At 48.2% G+C, this 26028-nt stretch overlaps 1 protein-coding gene across 4 annotated transcripts in view; it reads left to right on the plus strand.

The window, feature by feature from the left end:
• The window catches only part of Clstn1 (calsyntenin 1), a 63500-nt gene that overhangs the window by 14056 nt on the left and 23416 nt on the right, over positions 1-26028 (plus strand). For all 4 annotated transcript variants that reach the window (XM_039110100.2, XM_039110102.2, XM_039110101.2 and 1 more), the window contains exon 2: positions 18908-19030. In XM_039110100.2, coding sequence (XP_038966028.1) covers positions 18908-19030 — 123 coding nt within the window. The remainder of the gene's footprint in view (positions 1-18907; positions 19031-26028) is intronic.

Below are 26028 nucleotides of genomic sequence, written 5' to 3' on the forward strand. Positions count from 1 at the left end.
ACCCTGCCGCAGTTTGTATTTTGAGACGGGTCTCCTGGGGCTCAGGTCTCTGGCACAGCCTACCCTAGTGCTGGGGTCACACCAGGCAGTCTCAGACTTGACCAAGGACTTAAGGAACTTGTGTTAGTGTAGTTTTGTTTCTGTGCAGATTAGAAACCAAAAGCAAGACCCAGGTAAGCGAATTGATAATTAGTTACCGAGACAGTAATAATAACCCCCATCACATGACCATTTCACATATTAAATTTTTCTTCCTGAAACAGCTTAGAGAGCTGGGGATGTGACTCAGTTGTAGGAAAACAAAAAACCAAACCAAGGGGCTGGAGAGATGGCTCAGTGGTTAAGAGCACCGACTGCTCGTCCAGGGGTCCTGAGTTCAAATCCCAACAACCACATGGTGGCTCACAACTATCTGTAATGAGATCTGATGCCCTCTTCTGGTGTGTCTGAAGACAGCGACAGTGTACTCATATATAATAAATAAATCTTTAAAACAAACAACCAAACCAAACCAAACCAAAACACTTGCCATTGTGTGGGAGGCCTTGGGTTCGATGCCCAGAACCCCCAAAACCAAAACAAGCAACAATTTAATCAGAAGACCAGCACTGATTTTTTCTAATCCCTATGTCTGATTATGAAGTGAGCTGAGTCCACTCCGTTTGAAATATAGGAGGAAGGTTCAGCCTTACACAGACGCATAGGTACAGGCTTCTGAAAAGACACTGAGGCTACCTCCCCCTGCCCCCACACACACCCGTAGCAGGAATGGCTTTAATGCAGCACAGAGAGATCTACTTGCTTCCTCTTGCTGTGGACCTCATTAACCATGAGGGACTCCCTGGAGTGGAGTTCTGGCCCTCACGCCTGGCACTGCTTGTGGTACAATGCAAGCCACCATGGCCCAGCGAAGCACCTTCACAGATGGAAAGCTCCCTCTGCTTGGTGTTGGGATTTCTGTGTGCTTTCGAGCTACATTACTTTGCTTAGTTTGGTTTGGTTTGGTTGGGACTGGTGTGGGCTGTGTGTCTGCTTCACCACTGGGGTGCCCGAGTGCCTATGGCAAGCCGCTCAGGGGAGGCAGAACACAGTGTGTGTGATAGGGGTCCCAAGCGAGAAACAGCGGGGTCTGGGACAGATGCTGAGATCTGAGCCTCCTGTGAACCCAGATGCTGCTGGTTACCTCGGGGGTTGGGAGCGGGGTCTGTGGGTCCACACCTTCCCTGCACGTCAGGCAGGAAGGGGATGGCTGAGCCTGAGAAGGGATGGAATATGGTTTGGTGCCCAAAGTATGGAGGGTCTGGAAGAGAGAAAGCCTCCATGAGAATTAAGCATGGCCTCACCCAGCCATGGTCCTTGATAAAGGAGCCGCTTCTTGCTTGTTCAAACCGCTTTATTCGTGTTGGATGAGGATGCCTACGTCTGACTCATGGTGAACCAGGGATTAAATACCCTTTGCAGGAAGGAATGCCTTGGAAGGGAAGCTCGCTGGCCGTTAACATGGAGAACTGCATGTTTTTATGCTACAGGACCGAAGGTCTTCTCAGTGGGGCGTCTTGGTTATGTGTTCCGGAGCAGGTAGTTTGCCAGGGAGCTGGCCTCACGCCTACTGTCCTCAATTCTGAGATTTCCTGGGGTTTAGGCTTTGCTCAGCCTTACCAGTTCTTCTGTCTGGTGGCGCTGTCCACTTGCTCCACAGAGGATGACCTTGAACTCACGATCTTCCTACCTTCATCTCTCAAGTACTAGATTGCAGAAGTGTACTGCTTCTGCTTCCACATTTCTTGTCTTTTAAAGTTCTGCTAATTTTTTTTTCCTTTTCTTTTTTTCGGAGCTGGGGACCGAACCCAGGGCCTTGCGCTTGCTAGGCAAACACTCTACCACTGAGCTAAATCCCCAACCCCCTGTTAATTTTTATTTTCTACGCGTGGGTGTTTTCCGTGTGTGCGCATGTGTGCTCGTGTGCAGCAACACATGTAGTGCCCGTGGGGGCCCGAAGAGTGTTGGAGGCTCCTCTAGAACAGGTTGTCAGCACCCCGTGTGTCCTGGAAACCAAACCTGGTTCCCCGCACGAGCAACCAGTGCTCTTCTTCACGGAGCCACCTCTCCAGCGCACTTCTGGGTTCTCTCGGTGGGTGGTGGTTCTGGGGTCCGAACCTCAGAACCTCACTCATGCTCTGGAAACACTTCCATGTCTGGCCTCTGTTCTTGGACTTCAGTTGTTAGCAGTAGCAACAAATTATCACCTTCGTTTACCCTCCCAAGATGGCCCCTTGCAAGCCTGCAGGGCGCCTGCTTTTTCTAAAGCTGTGATGAATGGAGCCTGTGTTTGCTGCCTGCTTTATTTTCCTGAGGAATCTGTTGGGATTTCTCAGCATCAGGCTTTACTTGGGGGACAGTTCCACCCTCGGGACCTGCCCCGTGCCTGTGGGAAAGGCTGTGAACTGCTAACCCCAGGGCGTGGGTTTTGGTGTTACCCTTGATAAGACCAGTGACTTAAGCTTAGATAACATTCTATACGTCTGGGTCCCTGAGCGTACTCCGTCCCAGTCCTCTCTGTCCTCTGTGTGTGTGTGTGTGTGTGTGTGTGTGTGTGTGTGTGAGAGAGAGAGAGAGAGAGAGAGAGAGAGAGAGAAAGAGAGAGAGAGAGAGAGAGCGTTCCTTTACTTGTAAAGCTGCCAGCTTGCCTGCCCACTTAAACAGGCTCTGGAGTCTGGAATTGTATTGCATTAGGATGTTGGGCACTTAAAACCCTTAAGCTTTAAAAGGAAAAAAAAATCTACCAATTTGTCTTAAAAACAACAACAATTAAAAAACAAACAAACAAACAAAACCCTCAGCTACTGAATTGCGATGCTGGAATTCCAGAAGTAAAAGGAACTTCAGAAATCATGTTACTTACACATTTTACCAAAGTGGAAGTGACCACGGCTGATACCTCTGTCAGTGGTTTTTGTAGCTCAGGACTAGCAGATTAGGTTGAATAGTAGAAATGACTTAGAGGTTAAGAATACTGGGGTTAGGGATTTAGCTCAGTGGTAGAGCGCTTGCCTAGCAAGCACAAGGCCCTGGGTTCGGTCCCCAGCTCCGAAAAAAAGAAAAGAAAAGAAAAGAAAAGAAAAAAAAAAAAAGAATACTAACTGACCTTGCTCTAGACCTGGGTTCAGTTTCCAGCACCTACATGGTGTCTCACCTACATGGTGGCTGTAACTCCAGTGTCAGGATATCTGGTTCCCTATGGTCTCCACTGACTCCTGCATGCATGCATACGGTGCATGTAAATTCATGCATGCAAAATAAAATAAAATGTCCTTTAAAGTAAATCGATAGTTCCAGTGAAGTGTAGCTCATTGTTGGAGCGTGTGCCGTGCATATGTAAGGCCCCGGGTTTGATCCCCAGCACGACCCCCGAATATTTCGTATAATTGGTACATTGTATTTATTAACTTCTATGGCATTTACGTGTGTAAACATCTCAGAAACGTGTGCTCGCCCCGTTGGCAAGTGCCTAGGAAGGGTCTGCTGTGGCTTTACTAAGTACTGCTCTCTCTGTGGTGTCTTCAGTGTGAGCCCCAGCCCGCTCGCCCGTCTCCAGGGGAGCCCTCCTCATCAGGGAGCTAAGCTTTACCTTGGAGGGCATCTGGAAGGCTGGCTGCATTCTGCCTGAGCATCCCACGGGGTGAGTTTGGGTGTGGCCACTCCCCACTGGGAGCTCTGTGTGGGTTATTTAACTTCTCCGTGACCCAGATTTCTATCTCTGAAATGAGGATAGAGACAATACCCACCCGGGGTTGTGGGAGAGCGAGTGAACCTCTCGAAGTGTTGTGAATGGCAGCATAAGTATGTAAGCTGTTTTATTAAAGTCCGTGTAAATCCCCCACACCTCTTCTTAAAATTGAGACAAAATTCACATAATGTAACATGGACAGTTGAAAACCTGTTTTTAGCATTCGCTTACACGTGTGTCTGCGCTCATGTGTTCCCCTGCTACAAATGCGGAGGCCAGAAGACAGCTTGAAGGGCTTGCTTTTCTCTTTCCATTCGGTGGGTCCCTAGGGATTGAACTCCGGTTTTCGGGTTTGGTGGCAAGTGTGTTTACCTGCCAGCCCTGGTGTTTATGTGGGCATACATTTTTAGTTTGCATGGGTAAGTACCAAGGACAGTGGATAAGGGTGTCTCTTGTCTGAAACTGCTGGTGTCTTTCAGGGTAACGTTTTGCCTCCACACCAGTAGTGATTGAGAGTCCCCGTTCGTACCTTCCCCGGCGTTTGACCGCTCTGTTACCTGGTCTGTTTAGTGGAGTCTCACTGCCGTTCAGGTCCACAGCGCGTGTGGGGAACATCTGTTCACACATTCACTCACCTTGCCGTCTGTGGAGGATTCTGTCTGTCTTTTGCCTGTGTTAAGATTGTTCATTTTGGGGGCTAGAGAGATGGCCCAGTGGTTAAGAGCACTGGCTGCTCTTCCAGAGAACCTGGGTTCAGTTCCCAGCAACCACATGGCAGCATAAAACTGTAACTCATACCCTCACACAGAAGAATGCATGCAAAACACGTAAATAAAAAATAATAATACAAATGAAGATGCCGTCATCTTCTTACTGAGTTGTCCTCTTGCCCTCAAGCTCCTGCCCTTGTCTCCTTTTGAGGTGAGGTGTTTATTTGGTGCCCAGACTGGTATCAAACATCTCATCTCAATCATCCTCTTGCCTAGATCTCTTGAGGAGCTCTGGCTACAGGTGTGTCTGTCTATCTGTCTATCTATCCATCCATCCATCCATTTATCATCTGTCTATCATCTTTTCATCTTATCTATCTATCCATCCATCCATCATCTGTCTATCATCTTTTCATCTTATCTATCTATCCATCCATCCATCATCTGTCTGTCTATCATCTTTTCATCTTATCTATCATCCATCTATCATCTGTCTATCTATCCAACCATCTATCATCTATTTATCCATCCTATCTATCTATCTATCTATCTATCTATCTATCTATCTATCTATCATCTGTTCATCTGTCCATCCATCATCCATCCATCTGTCGACGGGTTCCCACTATGTATCCCTGGCTGTCTTAGAACTTACCATGTAGACTAGGCTGGCCTCAAACTCACAGATACCCTCCTGCCTCTGCCTCCCAAACTCTGGGATTAAAGATGTGTGCCACTATACCTGGCTGCACCTGGCTCTTTATTGAGACCCATGAGTCCTTTGTTTGTCTTGGGTGACAGTCCTTCATGCGAGACACCTTTCGTAGATGTGGTGAAGTAGCCTGTGGCTTGTCTTACGTTTTTCTTTTCTTCTTCTTCTTCTTCTTCTTCTTCTTCTTCTTCTTCTTCTTCTTCTTCTTCTTCTTCTTCTTCTTCTTCTTCTTCTTCTTCTTCTGTTTTTAAACATTTGTTTATTATGTATACATCATACAGCTTTCTGTCTGCATGTATGCCTGCAGGCCAGAAGAGGGAACCAGACCTGATTATAGATGGTTTTGAGCCACCATGTGGTTGCTGGGAATTGAACTCAGGACCTCTGGAAGAGCAGACAGTGCTCTTAACCTCTGAGCCATCTCTCCAGCCCCCTTCTTCTTCTTTTGAAAAAAGATTTGTTTATTTACTTTATGTACATGAGTGCCCCATCGGCATGTACACCCACGTGTCAGAGGAGGGCATCAGATCCCATTACAGATGGTTGTGAGCCACCATGTGGTTGCTGGGAATTGAACTCAGGACCTCTGGAAGAGCAGCCAGTGCTCTTAACCACTGAGCCATCTCTCCACACAGTGTTTTTTATAGAGCAGAATTGTGAGTTTTAACAGCTTATTGATAAGCACAAAGTCACTGGATTTTTTTCTTTATCATCTGTTTGGTCTGTGTATTTCTTGTGTGAGTTTTGGCAGACTTTGCCTTCCAAGGAGTTGATCTGTTTCTTTTAGTTTAGTTCATCAAATTATGGGCAAATAATTTTTTTGTATTATTTCCTTATTCTTATGTCTATAATCCTTCACTCTTTTTTTTTTAAGATTTATTAATTTATTATATATGAGTACACTGTAGCTGTCTTCAGATACACCAGAAGAGGGCATCAGATCTCTTTACAGATGGTTGTGAGCCATCATGTGGGTGCTGGGAATTGAACTGAGGACCTCTGAAAGAGCAGTCAGTGCCCTTAACCTCTGAGCCATCTCTCCAGCCCCTCCTTCACTCTTTTTAAAAATGTTTCTAGCTGGGGTTGGGGATTTAGCTCAGTGGTAGAGCGCTTGCCTAGCAAGCACAAGGCCCTGGGTTCGGTCCCCAGCTCCGAAAAAAAGAAAAGAAAAAAATGTTTCTAGCTTTATTTTTATTATTTTATTTTTGTGTTTATTTTGTGTGTGTTTTGCCTGCATGTGTGCCTGCTTGTCACACGTGTGCAGTGCCCATGGAGGCCAGAAGAGGGCGCTGGATCTTCAGGAACTGGAATTTACAGACAGTTGTGAACTACCGTGGGTGCTGGGAATTGAGCCTGGGGTCCTCTGGAAGAGCAGCCAGTGCCCTTAACTGCTGAGCCACCTCTCCAGTCCAACCTTTTATTTCCACATCACCGGGAATCCTTTTCCTTAGCCTGTCTAGAAGTTTGTTTCTTTTTCTGTTTGTTGTATCTTTTTGGAGAACCAACTTCGATTTTGTTCGTTTTTTTCTATCGGTTTTGCTGATGTAGCTCTAATTTTTGCTTTGATTCATAAATAGCTTAACTGCTTTTATATCTTTGTTTTAGGGCAGTGGTTCTCGACCTTCCTAACCCAGCTACCCTTTGTTACAGGTCCCCATGGTGTGACTGCCAATGACAGAATTGTTTTGCTACCTCGTAACTGTAACTTTGCTACTATTATAAGTCATAATGTAACATAATGTAAATACTTATATGCAGAATGTCTGAGCCTCCAGCCCATGGCTTCTGATAGGTAGGAACTGTAGACTTGTGTTACTGTTTTTTTTTTTTTTTTTTTTTTTTTTAAGATTTATTTTGGGCTGGAGAGATGGCACCGACTGCTCTTCCAGAAGTCCTGAGTTCAAATCCCAGCAACCACATGGTGGCTCACAACCATCTGTAATGAGATCCGATGCCCTTGATGCCCTCCTCTGGTGTGTCTGAAGACAGCGACAGTGTACTCATATACATTAAATAAATTTAAAAAAAGATTTATTTTATTTATATGAGTATAGTATTGCTGTCTTCAAACACACCAGAAGAAGACATTGGGTCACATTTCTCATGGTTGTGAGCCACCAGTTAGTTGCTGGGACTTGAACTCAGGACCTGTGGGAGAGCCATCAGTGCTCTTAGCCGCTGAGTCATCTCTCCAGCCCCCTCAAGTGTTGTTTAAGTGATGGGAGTTATGAGGAATGTGTGGCTAGCCAGTCTTATCGCTGTGTAAGCATAGCGTGTGTTTACACAGGCTTAGGTGGTGTAGCCCGGAGCGCATACCTGTACACACCTGCCCTCGGTGTGTAGCCTGGTTTATGTTTTAAACTTTAATTAATCACTAGATTCTGAGATGCACATTAGCCTGTACCTCCACGGGGTTGAGATGGTCAGCATTTCTTTTCCGTCGTATATCTCATTCCTTAGGTCTCTGGGGCAGTGGCAGGCTTCCATCCATGTTACCTCATGATGACATAAAGGAGTACCTTCTAAGATAACAGCAAACAAACACCATGGCTTGTCCATTCATCTGTTGATGCTTCTTTCGGGTAGACCTCAGCCAGCACCTATTGATGCCCTGAACAGTGCTGCTCTGAGTACCCATATTTATGTGGCTGCCCCCCACACCCGACAGTTGTAAGGCACCAGGGATGGCATTGTGTTCGTTAGCTTATTGAGAAAGTTCCAGCAGTGGCAGAAATATTTTTTTGTTTGTTTTTAAAAGGTGTCCCTCAGGGGCTGGGGATTTAGCTCAGTGGTAGAGCGCTTACCTAGGAAGCACAAGGCCCTGGGTTCGGTCCCCAGCTCCGAAAAAAAAGAACCAAAAAAAAAAAAAAAAGGTGTCCCCCCCCCCCCACCATCCCACACTCCCAACCGCACCTGAGGCAGGGTTTCTCTGTCCAAGGTTATTGGCTGTCCTGGAACTTCCTCTGTAGATGAGGCCGGAAGATTTATATTTAATCTTTATTGGTGTCTGCGTGTGCACGTGCGTGAATGTACCCCACGTGTTTGCGGGTGCTGAAGGCGACCAGAAGATAACATTGGATCCCACAGAGCTGGAGTTCCAGGCCGTTGTGAGGTGCCCGATGTGGGTGCTGGATACTGAACTCAGGTCCTCTGCAAAAGCAGTGTGTGCCTTGACCCTGAGCCATCTCCAGCCTGGCAGAAACATTTTTATACATCAGCCAGCAAAGGAAACCCTTCCTTGTCCTTTGCCTTTGAGGGCAGGTGAGCTTTTCCCCATCTCCAGGCCAAGCAACCTCTCGATTCCTCAGCCGTCCTTCATGTGACTCTTTCTCAAGCTTCCACCAGCCAGCCTGGTTTCTTTCTGGGCACCTCCAATGGTGTGGGTGTCGCCTGTCAGCTGAGGGTTTGATGGAGGTCCCTATTCCTGTCACTATCGGGGTGGCCAGCTACCCTTTTCTGTCAGCACGATGCCCTGTTCTGGTCCTCCCTCCCTTTCATCCATCTTGCTGCCTGTGATCCTCGCTCTAATTTACTGATTAATCACCACACATCCTATCTATTCAGTCGTGTCATCTCCAGTTTGACAACCAGATGGGTTGGAGGGAGCCCGGTGAGGACAGAGCCTTTGAAAGATGGCTGGAGGGTGGACTGGGTTCCTGATTCTCCTGAATCGGAGCCCTTTTGAGGAGGCTGCCAACATGTGGTTAGTCCTCCTGGCCTGCCTTTGGCGGGTCCCTGACTCCCATCCTGTTCTCAGTCCCTGCAAACCGGGAAGCCTCATCACGTGTTCACCGGAGACCTTGTCACGTGTTCACCGGAAGCCTCGTCACGTGTTCAGGATCTCAGCTGAGTGAGGCAGTGAGGCCCAGGCCCGTGCTTGGCACTGAGCGAGTTGTAGCTGAAGTTTTCCTCTCAGCCTTTGCCTGAAGCATCCAGAGATCTTGTCCATGTGAATCCGGATGCCAGCTCTCGCAGTTCCTCGGTCTCCTCTAAAGGCACAGGAACGAGCTGAGCATGTGTATCCTCCGCAGCCGCAAGCATCTTCATCTCCCGGCTTTGTGAGCACCATAGGCCCCTTAAAGAGCAGCTATGGTGGAGCTTAGTGTCCAAGGACTTAGAAGGCTCAGAATAGCTCAGGCAAAGTGAGTCCCTTTCTTCTTCTCGCTTGGAGTCTGGTTCATTGATTCTGTTCTTTCCAGGAAAATAAACGCGCTTCTTGAGAGGCCCCGTGGCTGAATCTGATAGGGAAGGCTAATTTTCTGTTTATCCTAAGAGTGTTAACATTTGTTTTGCAAATAAAAAAAGGGCTTGTCAGAGCACCAGCTTTGCGGTGTTAGTCTGTAGGAACATAAATAACAAAGGGGAGAGGGGGAAGAAAAACAGGATCCTGATTTTCAGACTAAGCTTTCTGGCTTTATAGAAGCTTCACAGCCAGCCTTTGGTAGCACTGGGGGAAGCAGCTGGTAAGGGTTTTGCATCGATAATGAATGTCAGCAGGTCTCCAATACCTCGTGGCCTTTTTGGAACTGCGTGTGATAAAGTTTCCTATTGTGCGTGAAGGTCAGAGACCAAAAACAACACAGGACTTGGAAATGCCGCTGGACTATTAGTTACCGGTTCAAGACGATGCCCTGCCCTATTTAAATTCAAGACAAATGTGGCAGTGATAAAGGGGGAGGGAAAGGTCAAATCCTGGCCTGTATTTTCTGATAGCACTAAAAGAGGAAATGAGGGGACTCATAGCTTGTGCTCTGCGGGATAACTGGGTTTGTAGTCAGCACTGTAAGCCCCGCCCACCCGCCCGAGCGTCACTTGCCACCGAGCTGTACCCACGTGCTTACCGTCAGGATCTGCCCCTTGCGTGTTACCATTTAATTCTATAGGAAACTGCATGGAGGTGCTATGGAGAGGACTCAGCAGTTAAGAGCACTGGCCGCTTTTGCAGGGGACCCTGGTTTCGTTTCTGGTACCGACACCGTGGCTCAGAGCCAATCTCTCTATAACTCCAATTCCAGGGGACTTGATGCCCCCTTCTGGTCTCTGAGGGGACCAGGCATGCACATGGCGCAGATGGGAAGCTGAGACAGATAAGTTGGTCTGAGGAAGCAATTGGGAGATTTGGAAACACTGGTTGCAGGGTTTATGTTGGAAACCCCGGCTTGCCCTAAAGCACGTAGGAGCAGTCTGCACAGAAAGAGACTGTTGGCAGCTCTGCATGGAGATTCTGGGCTACATCTCAGCAGTCATCCGAGAGAGAACGGTAAAGGGGCGAAAGCAAGAGCTGGTGGTCTCAGCTGCTGCAGGCGATGAGTGAGAGCCAGGGTTGGGTTCCTCTCAAGGTGGGAGTGTTCAGAGAGCACTTGGGAGAAAAACCCCACTCAACTCAGGCTGAGAAACCTTGCCACTTTCCCCAGCTGGCCTCTGCCCCCTGAGTGTCCAGTGACACCGTTGGGTTCTCTGTCGGGAAGTGTGACAGCTACCTAGAGAAGGCCACACCAGTGCTGCAGCCGGGTCAGTCCGACTGCCTCAGCCTCCAGTGTGAGGTCGGCTGCCCAGCGGAAGTGCACCAGGCAGTAGACTTCCTGCCCCCCTGAGGTGTTCAGAGCAAGGTGACTCTTTGTAAGGTTTGCTCTCCCCTGCCCTTATCCTCAGGAATGAGAGTCTTCCAGTTTCCCTCCTTCGTCCGCTTCAGGGACAGATACCTGAGAGAGATGCACTCTTGTCTCAACTCCAGTCTCCCTGACTCCTTTCCACACCTCACACCTTAGTTCCCAGGAAGCCGCTGCTTTGTGAAGAGTCAGCAGTCACTGCTTGAGGTGGGAGCTCAGAGGAAACTGGACCCCTCCCACCTGACTCTCCCTCAGCTGCCTGAGATGCGACCTGCAAACATCAGGCGCCCTCTGTCTTCTGCGTCCTCTCTGGGTGTTCTGAGAGCCTCTTTGATCTCAGGGATACTGCAGCTCAGGGTGTGACTCCATCTCTGCCCGAGGCTGTCCTGGGTCAAGACATAAGGACACCCAGAGGAATCCTGTGACCCCAGGGCCCCCTTGACTGGGCCCTTTCCAGCCTCCCACCAAATTCAGAGAGCGATTTCTGGTTTCCCAAGGCCTACCTCTCCCCGACTCCTCTTCCTTCACCTTTGGGAACATCCAGGAAGTGGTGCACGAACTTTGGTTTGCAGTGCGTGGGGTCCAGTGTAGACCTGTGGTGCATGTCTTAACCTGCTGCAGCCGGTCTCCAGGCCTCCCGCCCGGTGCAGCACACTGATGAGACTGAAGAGCCCTCGGGACACTGCGAACTGTGTAGGAAGCTCAGGTGACAGTAAGGGTCACAGGCTATCGTGGAGTTTGTCATGGTTTCCGCTGGTGCCTGCCGGGCTTTGGTAGAACGGATCTAATGTTGAGAAAAACAGATTAGAGGAATGACATCTACAGTTAATGTGCGCTGGCTCTTGTGCTCCTGGAGAAGTGTGTGTGAGTGTGATCGGAGGGCACTTTTGGAAAATTAAAGATAACCTTTTATGAGGGTCTTCGTGACAAGAGAGCGGGGTTTGGGGAGCTTTTACTGCTGCTGCTGCTGCTACTGTCGTCTGCTGTCACTGTTGCTTGGGATAGACCCAGCACCTTGTGCGTGTCAGACCCCTGCTTTGCCATATAGGACATGTTCTCACCGCAGTGTAAGTAATGATGCAAGCTTCGGTTCCGTTGTTTTCTGAGACAGCGTCTCCTTGTGTAGCCGTGGCTAGCCTGGAACTCACTCTGTAGACCAGGCTGACCTCGAACTCAGAGATCCACCTGCCTCTGCTCCTTACTGCTGGGATTAAAGGCGTGCACCGCCAACGCCTCGCTGTGACACAGTTTTTAAGCTCAGGATCTGGGAGGTAGAAGCAGGCAGAACTCTGTGCTTGACTTCTAGGCCAGCCTCGTCTACATAGTCAACTCCAATCCAAATGCTTGTAAGGCCGTCTCCCCAGCCCCTCTTTTGTAGATTTCCCTCAGCCTCCTCTCCTGTCTTGTGCAGCAGCAGAAGCTTAGGAGCCACACCATAGCTCCATTCAGCGCCTTCTCGTCTTGCCGTGTGGCATCTGGACTCCTAGTCTCCTGCCCCAGTAGCCCTGGCTGGCTGCCTTCCCTCACCTTCAGGGCCAGGCCAGCATTTCCTGCTTCCTCCCTCACCGCCCTCCTTTGGAGCTCGGGTGGGAGAAGTCTCAGGGATTCTTCTCTCTCCAGCCACACTGGTAAATCTCCAGTGTCCCCTGCAGCTGTCCTTTCCTCACATGAAGGACTCGGTGCAGCTCTTCAGTCCCAGTGAGGCAGATTGCTGCAGAGTCAGCCCACGCCTGGTGACAGGTTTCAAGCCAAGAGCCTCTCTAGAGGGTTAGATCTGGCTCTGCCCTGGTTGAGCACATTATCACCTCGTAGGAAACTGGGCCTCTTATGATGCAGTGTCACAGCCAGTGCTTCTCATAGTCGAAGTGAGTAGATGTAACCTCCATTCTCTCCCCTTAATTCTGTATAGCTGAAGGTGACCTTGAACTCCAGATCCTTTGGCCTCTAATTTTCATGTGAGAGAGAGAGAGAGAGACAGAGAGAGAGAGTGAGAGGGAGAGAGAGAGAGAGAGAGAGAGAGTGTTAGTTCACACCAGAGGTTGATGCCAAACATCTTCTTTAATTGCTTTTCTCTTTATATATTGAGGCACAGTGGGTCTCTCACTAAACCTGGAGGTCTCTGATTCAGTCAATCTGACTAATCTGCAGTCCCCAGAGAGGCTTTGTCTGCACCTGTTAGGGCTGGGATTATAGGTGGACCCTGTTGTACTTTTTTTAAAAATCTGGGTGCTGGGGATCTGAACTCCATTCCTCATGTCTATATGGCAAGTACTTTATCCACTGAGCCATCTCCCAGCACCTTCTCCATGATGTTTACTAAGAAAACCAAGGGCTTACTTTTATAATTTAATATTGTCTTATACATTGTATGTTTTTATGTGTACATATCACACTAAGTTGGGTGTTTTAAAAGCGTACAGCTGATTTTAATGTGCAAAGCGTTTTTTGAGACCGATTTCTCTGTGTAGCCCTGGTTGCCCTGGAACTTGCTCTGTAGACCAGGCTGGCCTCTAACTCAGAGATTAAAGGTGTTGAACAGTCGCTGCCTGGCTACATTGTTCTTAGCAAGGGGAGTCTAAGTTGCCTCTTAAGGAAGCAGGGCTAGAATTTGCCTTAGAGGATTTCTGACCACGGCTTGACTATAGCTGACTATGGCTTGACAGCTTGACTTAACCAGGGAAGATGCTAGGGCCGTCTAGTGTCTGGAGGTCTAACATTGGACGTTCAGTCCACTTGTTCCTTTTGAAAATTTGCTTATTTCCGTTTTATGAGTGTTTTGCCTGCACGTGTGTAAGTACACCAGGGGTGTGCTGTGTGTGCCCACAGAGGCCAAAAGCCTGTGCAGCACGGAGCCGCTGGCCCAGTCCTGGTTTTCAGTGGGGGAAATCACTCTGAACAATGTGAAAACACTTCACAACGAGGGAACAGGTGCGCTGACCAAGCCGGGGCTGGGGCTAAGCTGAGCAGCAAGGTACATGTTGCATTTTACTTCAGTTGATTTAGTCTCCCCATCGTTAAAGGTGCAGGTTCTGCCTTACCCTGGACATGGCCGTCGCTGTATGGTCCCTCTCTTCCTTTGTTGAGGAAGAACAATAAATTCTCTAAAGGTTTGAGAGTGGGATTCTCTTTAACGTGAGTTGTATTAGTTGGATTTGAGGAATTGCTGACTGGGGGATAGGGTGGGGGTGGGGTGGGAGTTGTGGACTTGTGCCCTCCCATCCCAAGCCTGGGAGGTAGCCTAAGGGGTCTGGCCCTGCTGGCCTTCACAGCTACTCAGATAGTTAACTGTCTTGCTGCCAGCCCTCGGGTGTATGGTGGTTACCTAAGTAAGATAGTTAATCATCCACGCCCAGCACTGCCTAGCATGTTTGAGGCCCTGGGTACCAAACAACCTCTGCAAAAAGCAAGAGAAGGAAAAAAGGCGCACCCCTCCCTGGACCCCACCCCATGCATTTCCAGCAGGCAGAGCAGTGTGGCATCATCACCCCCTTCATTCCCACCCGAGGCCTCCTGCTGCTTCTGACCTCCCGCTCTTTCTAAAATTTTAGTGCTGGCATGGTGGTGTGTCCCTTTAATCCCAGCATTCACTGTGCCGTTCTGGCTGGCCTGGAGCTCACTATCAGATCAGGCACACACCCACAGCAAGCGCTTCTCTGGAGGGGGGGAGGATCTTGCTTTGCTCCCCTTGCCCTTGGCATTGGAGTGGGCATATTTGTGTTGGCAGCTGCCTGGGTATGTTGGTCCTCACTGTGAAGTTACCCTCACTGGGTGCCGGCTCATTACCGCGCTGCAGGGGCACTGTGAGCAGAGCTCGAGTGGTTTGGAGTGCAGATGCAGTTGACGTTGTGTTCTGCCAGGGTTGTCCTGAGAGCCCAGCACCGTGCCTTCCTCCTGCAGAGGATTGAAAGATTGCCTGTGACACATAGCTGTGAGAAGTTAAGGACCTTTGACGCCCAGCTGGCTGGAAGGATCACAAGTGGCCTGAGCTGAGCAGAATTTATACTTGAGGACAGTACTCAGTCTGAGAGTGTGTCTTTTTGATCTAAAAAATTTCTTTTAATTATTTTTAAAAGAATTATTTACTTATTTTATGTATATGGGTACACTGTAGCTGTCTTCAGACACATCAGAAGAGGGCATCGGATCCCATTACAGATGGTTGTGACCTACCATGTGGTTGCTGGGAATTGAACTCAGGACCTCTGGAAGAGTAGTCAGTGCTCTTAACCGCTGAGCCATCTCTCCAGCCCAGTATCTTTTTTATTTTTACATCTTATAATTAAGATTATTTTTATTATTGGTGTGCATGTGTGCAAGTGCGTGTGAGTACGCACCCCAGTATGCATGTGGAGGTCAGGGGGTAGCTTGCTGGAGTTGGTCCCCTCCGCCACTGCGTGTTCCTGGGCTGAAACTCAGGCTGTCGGGCTTGGCAGAAAGTGCTATCTTTTAAGCTATGATGGTGGCCTGAGAATGTCTCTTCTTTTTAAAGGTTTGTTTTTGCCATTTTAAATTATGTCTGTGTGTGTATTTGTATGTGGGTATGTGCTGGTACAAAAGGTGCTTTGAACCAAACTCGGGTCTCCCGCAAGAGCAGTATCCGACCCTAGTGGCTGAGCTATCACCTTCCCTGAAAGAGCGCCTGCTGCATTTCCAGTTTGGATCTGTGTAGACGTCCTTCTGTCTGCTTTCTGTTGTGTTGCTGTAAACAGTGTGTGAGAAAATCACCCTAAATAGGGAAACGAGTGCTGGCTAATAGGTTCAGAGGTTGCTGTCCGTGGTCCCGTCCGTCGGCTCTTGTTTCCAGGTCTTGCTGAGTGTAACACTGCCTGGGGTGTGTACTGGAGGCCACTGACCTTCTGGGGCCGTGGTTTTCAACCTTCCTAATGCTGCCACCGTTTAATATAGTTCCTCGTGGTGTGGCGGTCCCCAGCCATAAGGTTTTTGTTGCTACCTCGTAACTGTAATTTGCTATTATGAATCATATTGTAAATATATCAGCAGGATATCTGACGTGACCCCCTCCCCCAACACAGGTTGGGAAGTGGAGAGGAAGTAGTGAGAGGGACAGAGAGGAAGTGGGCCACCATTCTACTCCAGGCCAAACCCCCAAAGGACCACCTGGTCCCACCTCCTATAGGTTCTGCCACCTCCCAAAGGTACCACAGTCTGGTGAGCAAGTTAGAGCATCCAGGCCTTCAGGGGGCACTCACTCTGTAACCTGTACCAGCCTGCTTTAGTGTTCTGCTTTGGTTCTAGATCTCTCTCTCTTTCTCTCTCTCTCTCTCTCTCTCTCTCTGTCTCTCTCTCTCTCTCTCTCTCTCTCTGTGTGTGTGTGTGTGTGTGTGTGTGTGTTGCCTGCATGCATTCTGCACACCACATGTGTGCCTGGTACCCACACAGAGGTCCGATCCCCTGGAACTGGACTTATGGATGTCTGTGAGCCACCATGTTGGCGCTGAGAACCAAGCCTAGGTCCTCTGCAGCTGCTCCTAACTGCCGAGCTGAGTCCAGCCCCTCCCCTGTCTCACAGTGTATTTGAGGAAAGAACGAGTCAGCTCGAGACTTTACGTGTACTCTCTCATTTTTTGACGGGTCTCACTCATAGACCTGGCTGCCCTGGAACTTGTGAACCCTTTGCCTCTGCCTCCTGAGCTTGCAGAAGATTGTGGGCATGTGAGGCTATGCCTAAGTAGGAATTTAGAACATAGTTGCTGGCACTCTTCCACCCCGAGCATCATACGGGGGCTGCTGGTAACACCAGCTAGAGGTTATTTTTAATCAAAGCATCATTTCAAGCATGAACACCTGAGCACCTGCTGCCCCCTGGTGGCAGTGTCCTAGGATTGCAGGACCAAGATTCACTCATCTTGGATTTTTTTTTTTAATTTATTTATTATATATGAATACACTGTAGCTGTCTTCAGACACACCAGAAGAGGGCATCGGATCTCATTACAGATGGTTTCGAGCCACCATGTGGTTGCTGGGAATTGAACTCAGGACCTCTGGAAGAGAGCAGCCAGTGCTCTTAACCACTGAGCCATCTCTCCAGCCCTCGTCTTGGATTTTTACAGGTTCAATTATAGTCGAAATGCATTAAAGACAGTTGAAGCTTACAGCATGGCCAGCGTAGGTATTCTGCTATAGGAAGCACACATCAAATCCTTACTCTCGGCCAGTGGATTTCTACACGGAAAAGGTGTAAAACAAAAGAAGTCGTGTAGTGTGTGATTGGTATCAAGGGCTCTGTGGCACATTGTGGATCTGAAACCTGCCTGGCGGAATCTCTTGTTTGTGTGACTTGAGCAGGGGAGCAGCCTTCTTAGCCCACAGAATTGGGATGTGTTGGGATGAATCTTTCGTATTTGTGATTAACCCTGAGATTCACTGATTGGTTTTGTTTCTGGGTTTTTTTTTTTTTTTTTTTTTGGACAGTTTTCTTGTGTAGCCCTGGTATTAAAACTTGCCCTGTAGCCCTGTAGGCCAGGCTGGCCTCGAACTCAGAAATCCACCTGTCTCCACCTCTTGATTATTGGGATTAAGGCACGCGCCACTGCCGCCTGGCATTTGTAGGTTCTAAAATCAAGTTTCTAATGATTAAGATCTGTAGTCATCCCCAGCTCCAAAAAAAAGGAAAAAAAAAGATCTGTAGTCACAAAAATCATTTTTATCTGAAAGTAACCCCAGAAAACCTACACACTCACAGGTGTGATCTCTAGGTCTGCCATCAAGAATGTAGCCGGCTTCGATGCTCTGGAACGCAATGGAGTGAGGGCGTAGGGCTGTGCCAGGGCTGATGTGGTCCTCGACTTAACTGCCCATAATCTTCTGGTGGTTTGGAGAGTGGATGATTACAGAAACATCAGTCACTTGTTTCTATAAATGTTTCATAGCACAAATTGAATGTAATGAAATATTAAAAATATCATTCATTAATTATTGAAAAGTTCAGCCTTTGGAAATGGCCATATCTCTCATTATACTGCCAGCTTAAAGGAGCAATTGAGAGATTTCGAATTATAAAATTAGAACACTGGGATGGCGGTGAAATGAGTCGACACAAAGTTATTTTCCCCTCTGAAATTTGTTAACCATTTTCAGCCTGTAGCCTTTCTGCTAAGGCGAGCGGCCCATTCTGTGTTAGGACAGTGCAGGCTCACCTCACACTTCGCTTTGCTCGATACTTTTACATCCCTGTGGTGCTGGGAAAAACAAGGTGACGTCATTTAATCTAAGAGTTTTATGGACTCAAATGTTGGAGTGAAGTTCAGTTTGTTTTATTATGCTTGTGATTTTGTTAGTAAAACAAAGCATCGATACAAATTTGTATCAAATGTTTCTGTTCATTACAAGCCAATGAGTGGTTTGCCTTGTAAAGTGAAAGACTGGAGTGGGGTTCGGTGTGTGCAGCTGTAATCCCGCAGTTTGGGAGGCGGAAGCAGGAAGATTGAAGCTAGCCTGGGATATATAGATGAGAGAGAGAGAGAGAGAGAGAGAGAGAGAGAGAGAGAGAGAGACAGAGACAGAGACAGAGACAGAGACAGAGATGACAGACAGAACCATAAGACTAGAGGTTAGGGAGATGTGTCTGAGTCTTCAGACTTTGTGAGCAATTTGTAGCTCCATTTGCCTCCGGAGTTGTCCCAGCTTCAAAGACACTGGGGTCTCACCAGTGGGTGAATCGCCCATCTCCTGTTGCCTAGCAGAGGTGCCCCCGTTGCATGAACCCTTTAACAGAAGGCCAGCCCGTGCTGCGTGTGAGACTCGATTCTGTTGATGTCAGTAGGCATCCCTGCTACTGTGCGATTCCATCCTGCCGCCGCCGTGGGGACGGGGACGGAGGGTGGGAATGCTGACCCTCCTGAGTCCCCTCTGTCAGAGCTCATGTCCCAGGAGTACTTTGTGGAGGGAAAGAGTCAATTTTTGTCTTCATGATCTGGGTTAGATTTTACGTGGGGCACTCCTGCAATCAAATCATAGTTTACCCTTTTCAGACGATCTGTCTCTTTGCCCTCACATGCCTCTGGCTTCGCTTTCACGTGCGTGCACACGCACTCGTGCGGAAAGCCAGATGACACAGACTCGCCTTCAAAGGCGACAGCATCTCGGTCTGAATCTTACCCGTGTTTCCCGTTTTCTCCCAATGCAGTTAACAAGCACAAGCCATGGCTGGAGCCCACCTACCACGGGATCGTCACCGAGAACGATAACACGGTGCTGCTCGACCCCCCCCTCATCGCCCTGGACAAAGACTCACCGCTGCGCTTTGCAGGTACGGAGGCCAGCTGTTCACTGTCTGCAAGGCTGCCCTGGATAGGAAGCGACTTAGTGGCTGGATGACTGGACCTCTCGGGAAGTGTTCTGGTAGCTGAGAGCTGCTTGTGGCTCCAGGCACCCATGTTCTCCTTGTAATAGTCACAGGTAGCTGACACTGAGCTGTTCTGCTGGACGAAGGGGGAAGGAGATACTTAATTGCTCTGCCTTGTGCAGATAGGCAGATACTGTCTAGACACACTCAGTGCAGATGGAGCACGGACACTGCTTAGGACAGAGTTGATGTGGGACCTGCACTCTGTCCGTTCATTCATGTCTGGGTGTTCAATTGTCAGTTTCCCTTCACTCCAAAAACTCTTACTCCCTTCCATTCACCCGCACAGACTTCAGAAACGTTGAGCAGTCTTCGTTGAGGAACTTTCAGCCTAGATTTACTTTTTTTTCCCCCAATCTTTAAATTTTATTTAACTAAATCTTTTTCTATAGTTTTATTTATGCATATGAATGTTTTGCCTGCACGTATGCATATGCATCGTGTGAATGTCTGGTGTCCACAGAGGTCAGAAGAGAGCATCGTATCCCTTGGAACTAGAGCTGCAGATACTGAGAGTCAAACCCAGGTCCTCTGGGAAGGCAGCAAGTGCTCTGTGGTTTAAAGTCACGTATGGGGCTGTGTTATTTAAGGCATGCACACTGCATGCTGATCACATTGTCAGTTTGTGTTTGTTTGTTTTTTTTTTTTTTACGGGCATGTACCACTATGTCCAGTTTAATGAATTTACTTTTTCTTCCTTTTGTGTGTATGGGTGGTTTTGTTTTTTTTTTCTGCCTGCATGTGCCTGTGTACCATGTGCATGCAGTACCCAAGGAGGCCAGAAGAGGGCATCAGATTCCCTGGAACTGGAGTTAATGGTTGTGAGTGACCTTGTGGGTGCTGGGAAGCAAACCCTGGTCCTCTGGGAGAGCAGCCAGTGCTCCTAACCACTGAGTTATTTGTTCAGCCCCTTGTTTGTTTATTGAGACAAAGTCTTTGCTCTGTTAGTGCTAGCTGGCATCCAACTTGTCATCCTCCTGCTGCAGCCTTCTGAGGGACGAGGTGACACACACGTATGCACCACAACACCTGCCTCAATAAAGTTATTAAATATTTGATACAAGTTATTTTTTTTTATAAGATTCTATCCTGTATCTTTGCAGAGAACAACCTGCAGGACAGTGTCATAGATTTCAGTCATGTGGTGATTTTCCTACATTGCCGACATTCAGTGGTGTTTGCCAGTCGGATCTGCCCTGGCTGCTTGATGGCTGTGTTTTTCAGTCCCAGCGTTACAGTAAACGCTGGGATCACACACGAATGTGTGTGGCTCTGTCCAGCTTTTAAGTTTTCCTTCCTTCCTTCCTTCCTTCCTTCCTTCCTTCCTTCCTTCCTTTCTTCCTCTTTCTTTTTTCTTTTAGTTTTTTTTTTTTTTTTTAAGTTTCTGAATATGGGTGTTTTGCCTGCCTGTGTGCAAATGTCTTAGGAGGTCAGAAGAGGGCACCAGAGCCACCGTTGTCCTGTGAGTGTCCACCCAGGTTCTCTGTGGGAGCTACCGGTGCTCTTAACCACTGAGCCATCTCTCCAGCCCACTCTGTTATTTTTCTTTTTAAGTAGTTATCATTTCTCCTTTTGTGTGTGTGTGACATTTAAAGATACATCACAGTTATAGCGGGGTTGCCTAGGATGTGTTGCTGGTGGATTTATATATATTCCTGCATTTTAAGAAGTGCTTTGGAGGCTTGGGGAGACAGCTCAGTGGTTAAGAACACCTGCTGCCCCTGTGGAGGACCAGGGTTCAACTCCCAGCACCCACGTGGCTCACAACTGTAATTCTAGCTCCAAGGGATACAGTGCCTTCTTCTGACCTCCGTGGGCACCAGGCGAGCATGGGGTGATGCATAGACAAACATGCAGGCAGAAACACTCTTATACATAAAAATAAAATGTTTAAAATAAATTAAGAATGAATGTTTTAAAAAGAAAGTAGTAACTCAGGCTAGGAAATGCACCCGCCTGGCAGCAAAAACCTCTGAGTTCAGAGCTCAGACCCATGTAGCATGTCGAGGTGCTACATGCTTTTAGTCCCCTCAGCCTCCGTGAGGTGGAAGCACAGGGATTAAACAGTCATCCTCCGAGGCACAGTCAGTTTGAGGAAGACCAGCCTGAGTTACACAGGATCCTCTCTCGAAAAACAAGGAGGCAAAGAAATGGCTGTGGTCCGGGATTCCGGGGTCACTGCCGCCGGCCTTGATCTACAAGGCTCCAGCTGCGTGCAGCCTGTGGCGCTCGGAAACCACCCCACAGCTAATAATGCATTTGCTCCTGAGCATCAAGAATAGATTCCAGGCCCTCTTCCAAGTGCTTTATTAATAAAAATTTATATTTAATTCTCCACCACTTGAAGTGAGGATGCTTTCTGCCAGACCCCCTTTTAACAAGAGGAACTAGGAGCTGCAGAGATGGCTTGGTGGTTAAGAGCTCTGGCTGCTCTTCAGAGGACCAAAGTCTGTCCTGAGCACCCACATGGTGGCTCATGACCTCCATCCACAACTGCAGTCCCTAGGGATCTGATGCCCTCCTTTTCAGCCTCTGTGGGTACCAGGCATACACGGCTCACAGCCATATAAGCAAAGAAACAGTCACAGATAGATAAAAATAAGGAAGTATTTTTGTTTTGTATTTTTTGAGACAGGGTTTTTCTCTGTGTAGCCCTGACTGACCTGTAACTCGCTCTGTAGACCAGGCTGGCCTCGAACTCAGAGATCCACCTGCCACCTGAGCGTTGGAACTAAAGGCGTGTGTGCCACCACTGCCAGCCTCACCCCTCGGTTCCATCATCTGCAAACAGAAATTTAACACCCTTCTTAGGGCTTGGGGAGTTCTGTGTGTCGGTATGAGTCGAAGAGCTTAAATTCACTCCTGAGGCCCAGGGACGTAGCTCAGTGGTAGAGCACTTACCTGCCGTGCCTAAGGCTGTGGGTTCAAGCTCCACCCCAAGTCCTACCCTTAGCAATAATAATAAAATTTATAGGAATGTCTGCTGTGTCAGTGTGAACAACGGAATCACACGTAACATGTTTAAAAATACGTTTTTACGGGCCAGCAAGATGGTTTGGTGGATAAGGCACCTACTACCAAGCCGGGTCCTTGATCCCTGGTGGAAGGGAAAGACAGCCTCCTGTAAGCTGCATCCCCTCTACCCCCAAATATTTTTTTTTTTTTGAAAAAATTCAGTTTAGTTTTTTTTTTTTTTTTTTTTTTTTGGTTCTTTTTTTTTCGGAGCTGGGGACTGAACCCAGGGCCTTGCACTTCCTAGGCAAGTGCTCTACCACTGAGCTAAATCCCCAGCCCCTCAGTTTAGTTTTATTTGGTTTTGCTTTCGTTTTTTCAAGACAGAGTCTTACTACACAGCCCTGGCTGACCTAGAACTCAGTCTGTAGACCAGGCTGGCCTCGGACTCACATCCACCTGCCTCTGTCTCCTGAGTGCAGGGATTAAAGACATGTGCCACTACACCCAGCAATAAACGTAATTTTTATAGACGTTAATGTATATTCTTAAATTTAATATTCTGTGGGAAATGTGTTTCTATGGTTTTACATAAGTCGTTATTTAACTCCCTCACACTTGGAAGCTATTTTCGTGTTGAGCAGGGCTTATTCTGCAGACGAGTTCTGAGATTGTTTTTGTGATGGTACCGAGTCCGCTGTGGTGACAAGATTGGAGAAGGCTTGTGCGGCGGCCGGCCGTGGCTCACTCTCCATGAACTGACAGTGTTCCCAGCTTGTCCTGGGGCTCTTTCTGGCCACCCGCCCTCGGCTTCCAGAAGTCAAGTGCCGTCACCCTCACTGTACCATTTCCCCAGTGGGCAAACTGGTTCAGAGCGTGTCAGCTTGCACGGCCGTCGGGAATGGTACTCTCCCAGTTCTCTTTATAGTACCCTGGCTACTCAGTGCTTGGGACACACCAGGGCTCCAGACCTGCATGCGGAAGGACAGAGGAGTCCGTCTGAGGCCACACGCTCTGCTAAGCGTGTTGCCTTTGAGCCAGGCCCTCTGGCTGCAGCTCTCCAAGACGTGACATTTCAAAGTTGAGAACAGTCTGCTCTGTGTACCCAACCCCTCATGGGCTGTGTGTGTAGGAAAGCATTGAGCTCTCTTGACAGAGCTCGGAGGCAGACACGTTTGTGGTGTTGAACCTTTTGTCCCTGGTGCCCCTGGTGTGTGTTGTCAGACTCTTAGGGAACACACAGCCAAGTCTGCATTGTTGTCTTGGGGGGAACTGAGTTGGGGCGATGTAAGAAAATGCACCAGTTTGCTGAGGGTGTCTGCTGTAGGCGTCCACTTTCATAGATGAGCCTGACAGTGGTGACTCCCTCTCTCTGCCTTCACTCTTACATGTTTTTCAAGATTATTATTATTATTATCGTCATTATTGTGTTTCTGGCTGTCCTCAAGTCTCTTTCTCGGCCCTATGGTCAAGTGTGAGCATTTTTGCCTACCTGCATATATGTCTGGTGCCCTCAGAGGTTAGGAGAAGGCATCAGATCCCTGGAATTAAAGCTACAGATGCTTGGGAACCACCATATTGATACTTGGAACCGATTTTAAGTCTTCTGCAAGAGCGGGCCAGTGCTCTTAACTTCTGAGCCTTCTCCAGCCCCTGTTCTTCTGTTCGATTAAACATGGCATTCCTTCACAAGTAGCTTATGGTCAGATTTCACGAGTTCAGGAATCATGACTGGTGAGGCAGGAGAGGGGACACGGAAAGCCTTTCTTTTTTTTTTTTTTTTTTTTTTCTTTTTTTTTTCTTTTTTTCGGAGCTGGGGACCGAACCCAGGGCCTTGTGTTTGCTAGGCAAGCACTCTACCACTGAGCTAAATCCCCAACCCCTACGGAAAGCCTTTCTTGGTGGAGCCTAACAGATCTGGGTGCTAGTGATTGAGCACAGACAGGAAGGCACGGTGTAGGAACAGCACAAGTGGACACGGGGCAGCATGGGTCCCCATAGGTCACCATCGACTTCCTAAGATAGCCATTGGGATGTAGCTTGGTGGTAAAGCACTTGCTTACTGAGTCTCAGGCCCTGGTTCAATCCCAAATATAAATGGGGGGGGGTTGTTTTGTTTTTAAATATATTTTTTTATTATATATGAGTACACTGTTGCTGTCTTCAGACACACCAGAAGAGGGCATCAGATCCCATTACAGATGGTAGTGAGCCACCACGTGGTTGCTGGGAATTGAACTCAGGACTTCTGGAAGAACAGCCAGCTCTCTTAACTGCTGAGCCATCTCTCCAGCCCTTTAAAGATTTCTTTAGGGGAAAAAGTACCCTTGGCCATTTTAGATAGGAGAGGACGAGGTTGGCGGTCAGAAGTAACTTTGGGGGAGTGACAGGGCGGGAGAGTTCTGACCCTGTCCCTCGCTGGTATAGCTGGGAATCTGATTTTCATGGTATCGTAGGAGGTTCCCTGCCATGAAGCAGTTGTATGGAGTCCTCATGGGACAGGAAGGGCTGGGCAGGGAGGAAAAGGTATGTGAGGTGATTCCGAGAGGTTCTTCTCTGCAGTGTGGGACCCAGGGAACACGGCTGAAATCACAATAGTGGAGGGTAGAGATGCTAGTGTGGGGCCACACAATGCTAGTAAGCTCTGTAAATTGTGCGTGGACTGGGAAGGGAGGAGAAATCAATGTCGACTGGTAAAATAAATAAACAAGCCAGTTGTTCTCATTCCGTGCAGCACATCGGATATCCTGAGTATCAGATATTTATATTAGGATTGAAAACAGAAGTAAGGTTACAATTCAGAAGGACCAGCAAAAACAGTTTTACAGTTGGGGGAGGTCACACGCCACGAGGAAATGTAGTAAAGGGTTGAAGCATAAAGAAGGCTGAGAGCCACTGAAGTAAATACGTATATATGCATATACATGTGTGCATGCATGTATCTATGTATTAGCTACTGGGAGAGTGGGGTCTGAGGGACATAAATCTGTATTAGGGGAGGAAGATTCTAGAACATTATTGTCCATTGGGCTGTGGTGGATTATTGTGCTTGTTAAACAGAGATAGATGCTGAAGTGAACGGAACCACGGCATACCTGGGGTTTACTATGAAAGTCTCCATGCATGCCCAAAGATGGTAAGGGGCAGGGACACGCCCTAAACAGCATGCACACACACATACATACACACAGATACACACCGCATAGACACACATCCCCCACACACATACATACACACAGGTTCACACCACTGGAGAAACATACAGATACCCCCCCACACACACACAGATACACACCGCATAGACACACACCCCACCCCATACACAGACACATACATACACAGGTTCACACCACCAGAGAAACACACATAGACACACTCCCCCCCCACAGATACACACCCCGCACATAGAAACATACATGCAGACATATAGACACACACACACACACACACATACACACACACAGGTTTCACACTACATACACAGAGAGACACATAGAGGCGTAGTTTCTCACTTACACTTGGACCACATCTCCCTCGACTTTAAAGTTCCTCCCAAGACTAGGACTGATCTCATCTAAAATAACCTCCTGAGGGACTGGAGAGATGGCTCAGGCTAAGAGCACCTGATGTTCTTGCAGAGGACCTGGGTTCAGTTCCCAGCACCGAGATGGCTTACAACCTGGTCTAACTCCAGTTCTGGGGGTCCAGCACTTTTTGACCTCCACAGGTACTGTACATGAATGACACACATGAACTTGTCCAGGCAAATGCACATAGACGTAAATAAAATTCTAAAAGCAAAAGCGACCTCCTGGGTCTGGTCCCCAGGCTCTCGTGCTGGGGGCCAGATGACCATGTTTACCCAGACAGACTTGTTTAACAGAGCAAAGGTCCTTTAGGACCAAAGTCCCATTCATCTAACCATCTGCTGTCTCCTCTCTTGATGGAAA

Source organism: Rattus norvegicus, chromosome 5, assembly GCF_036323735.1.
Source record: "Rattus norvegicus strain BN/NHsdMcwi chromosome 5, GRCr8, whole genome shotgun sequence".
NCBI lineage: Eukaryota > Metazoa > Chordata > Mammalia > Rodentia > Muridae > Rattus > Rattus norvegicus.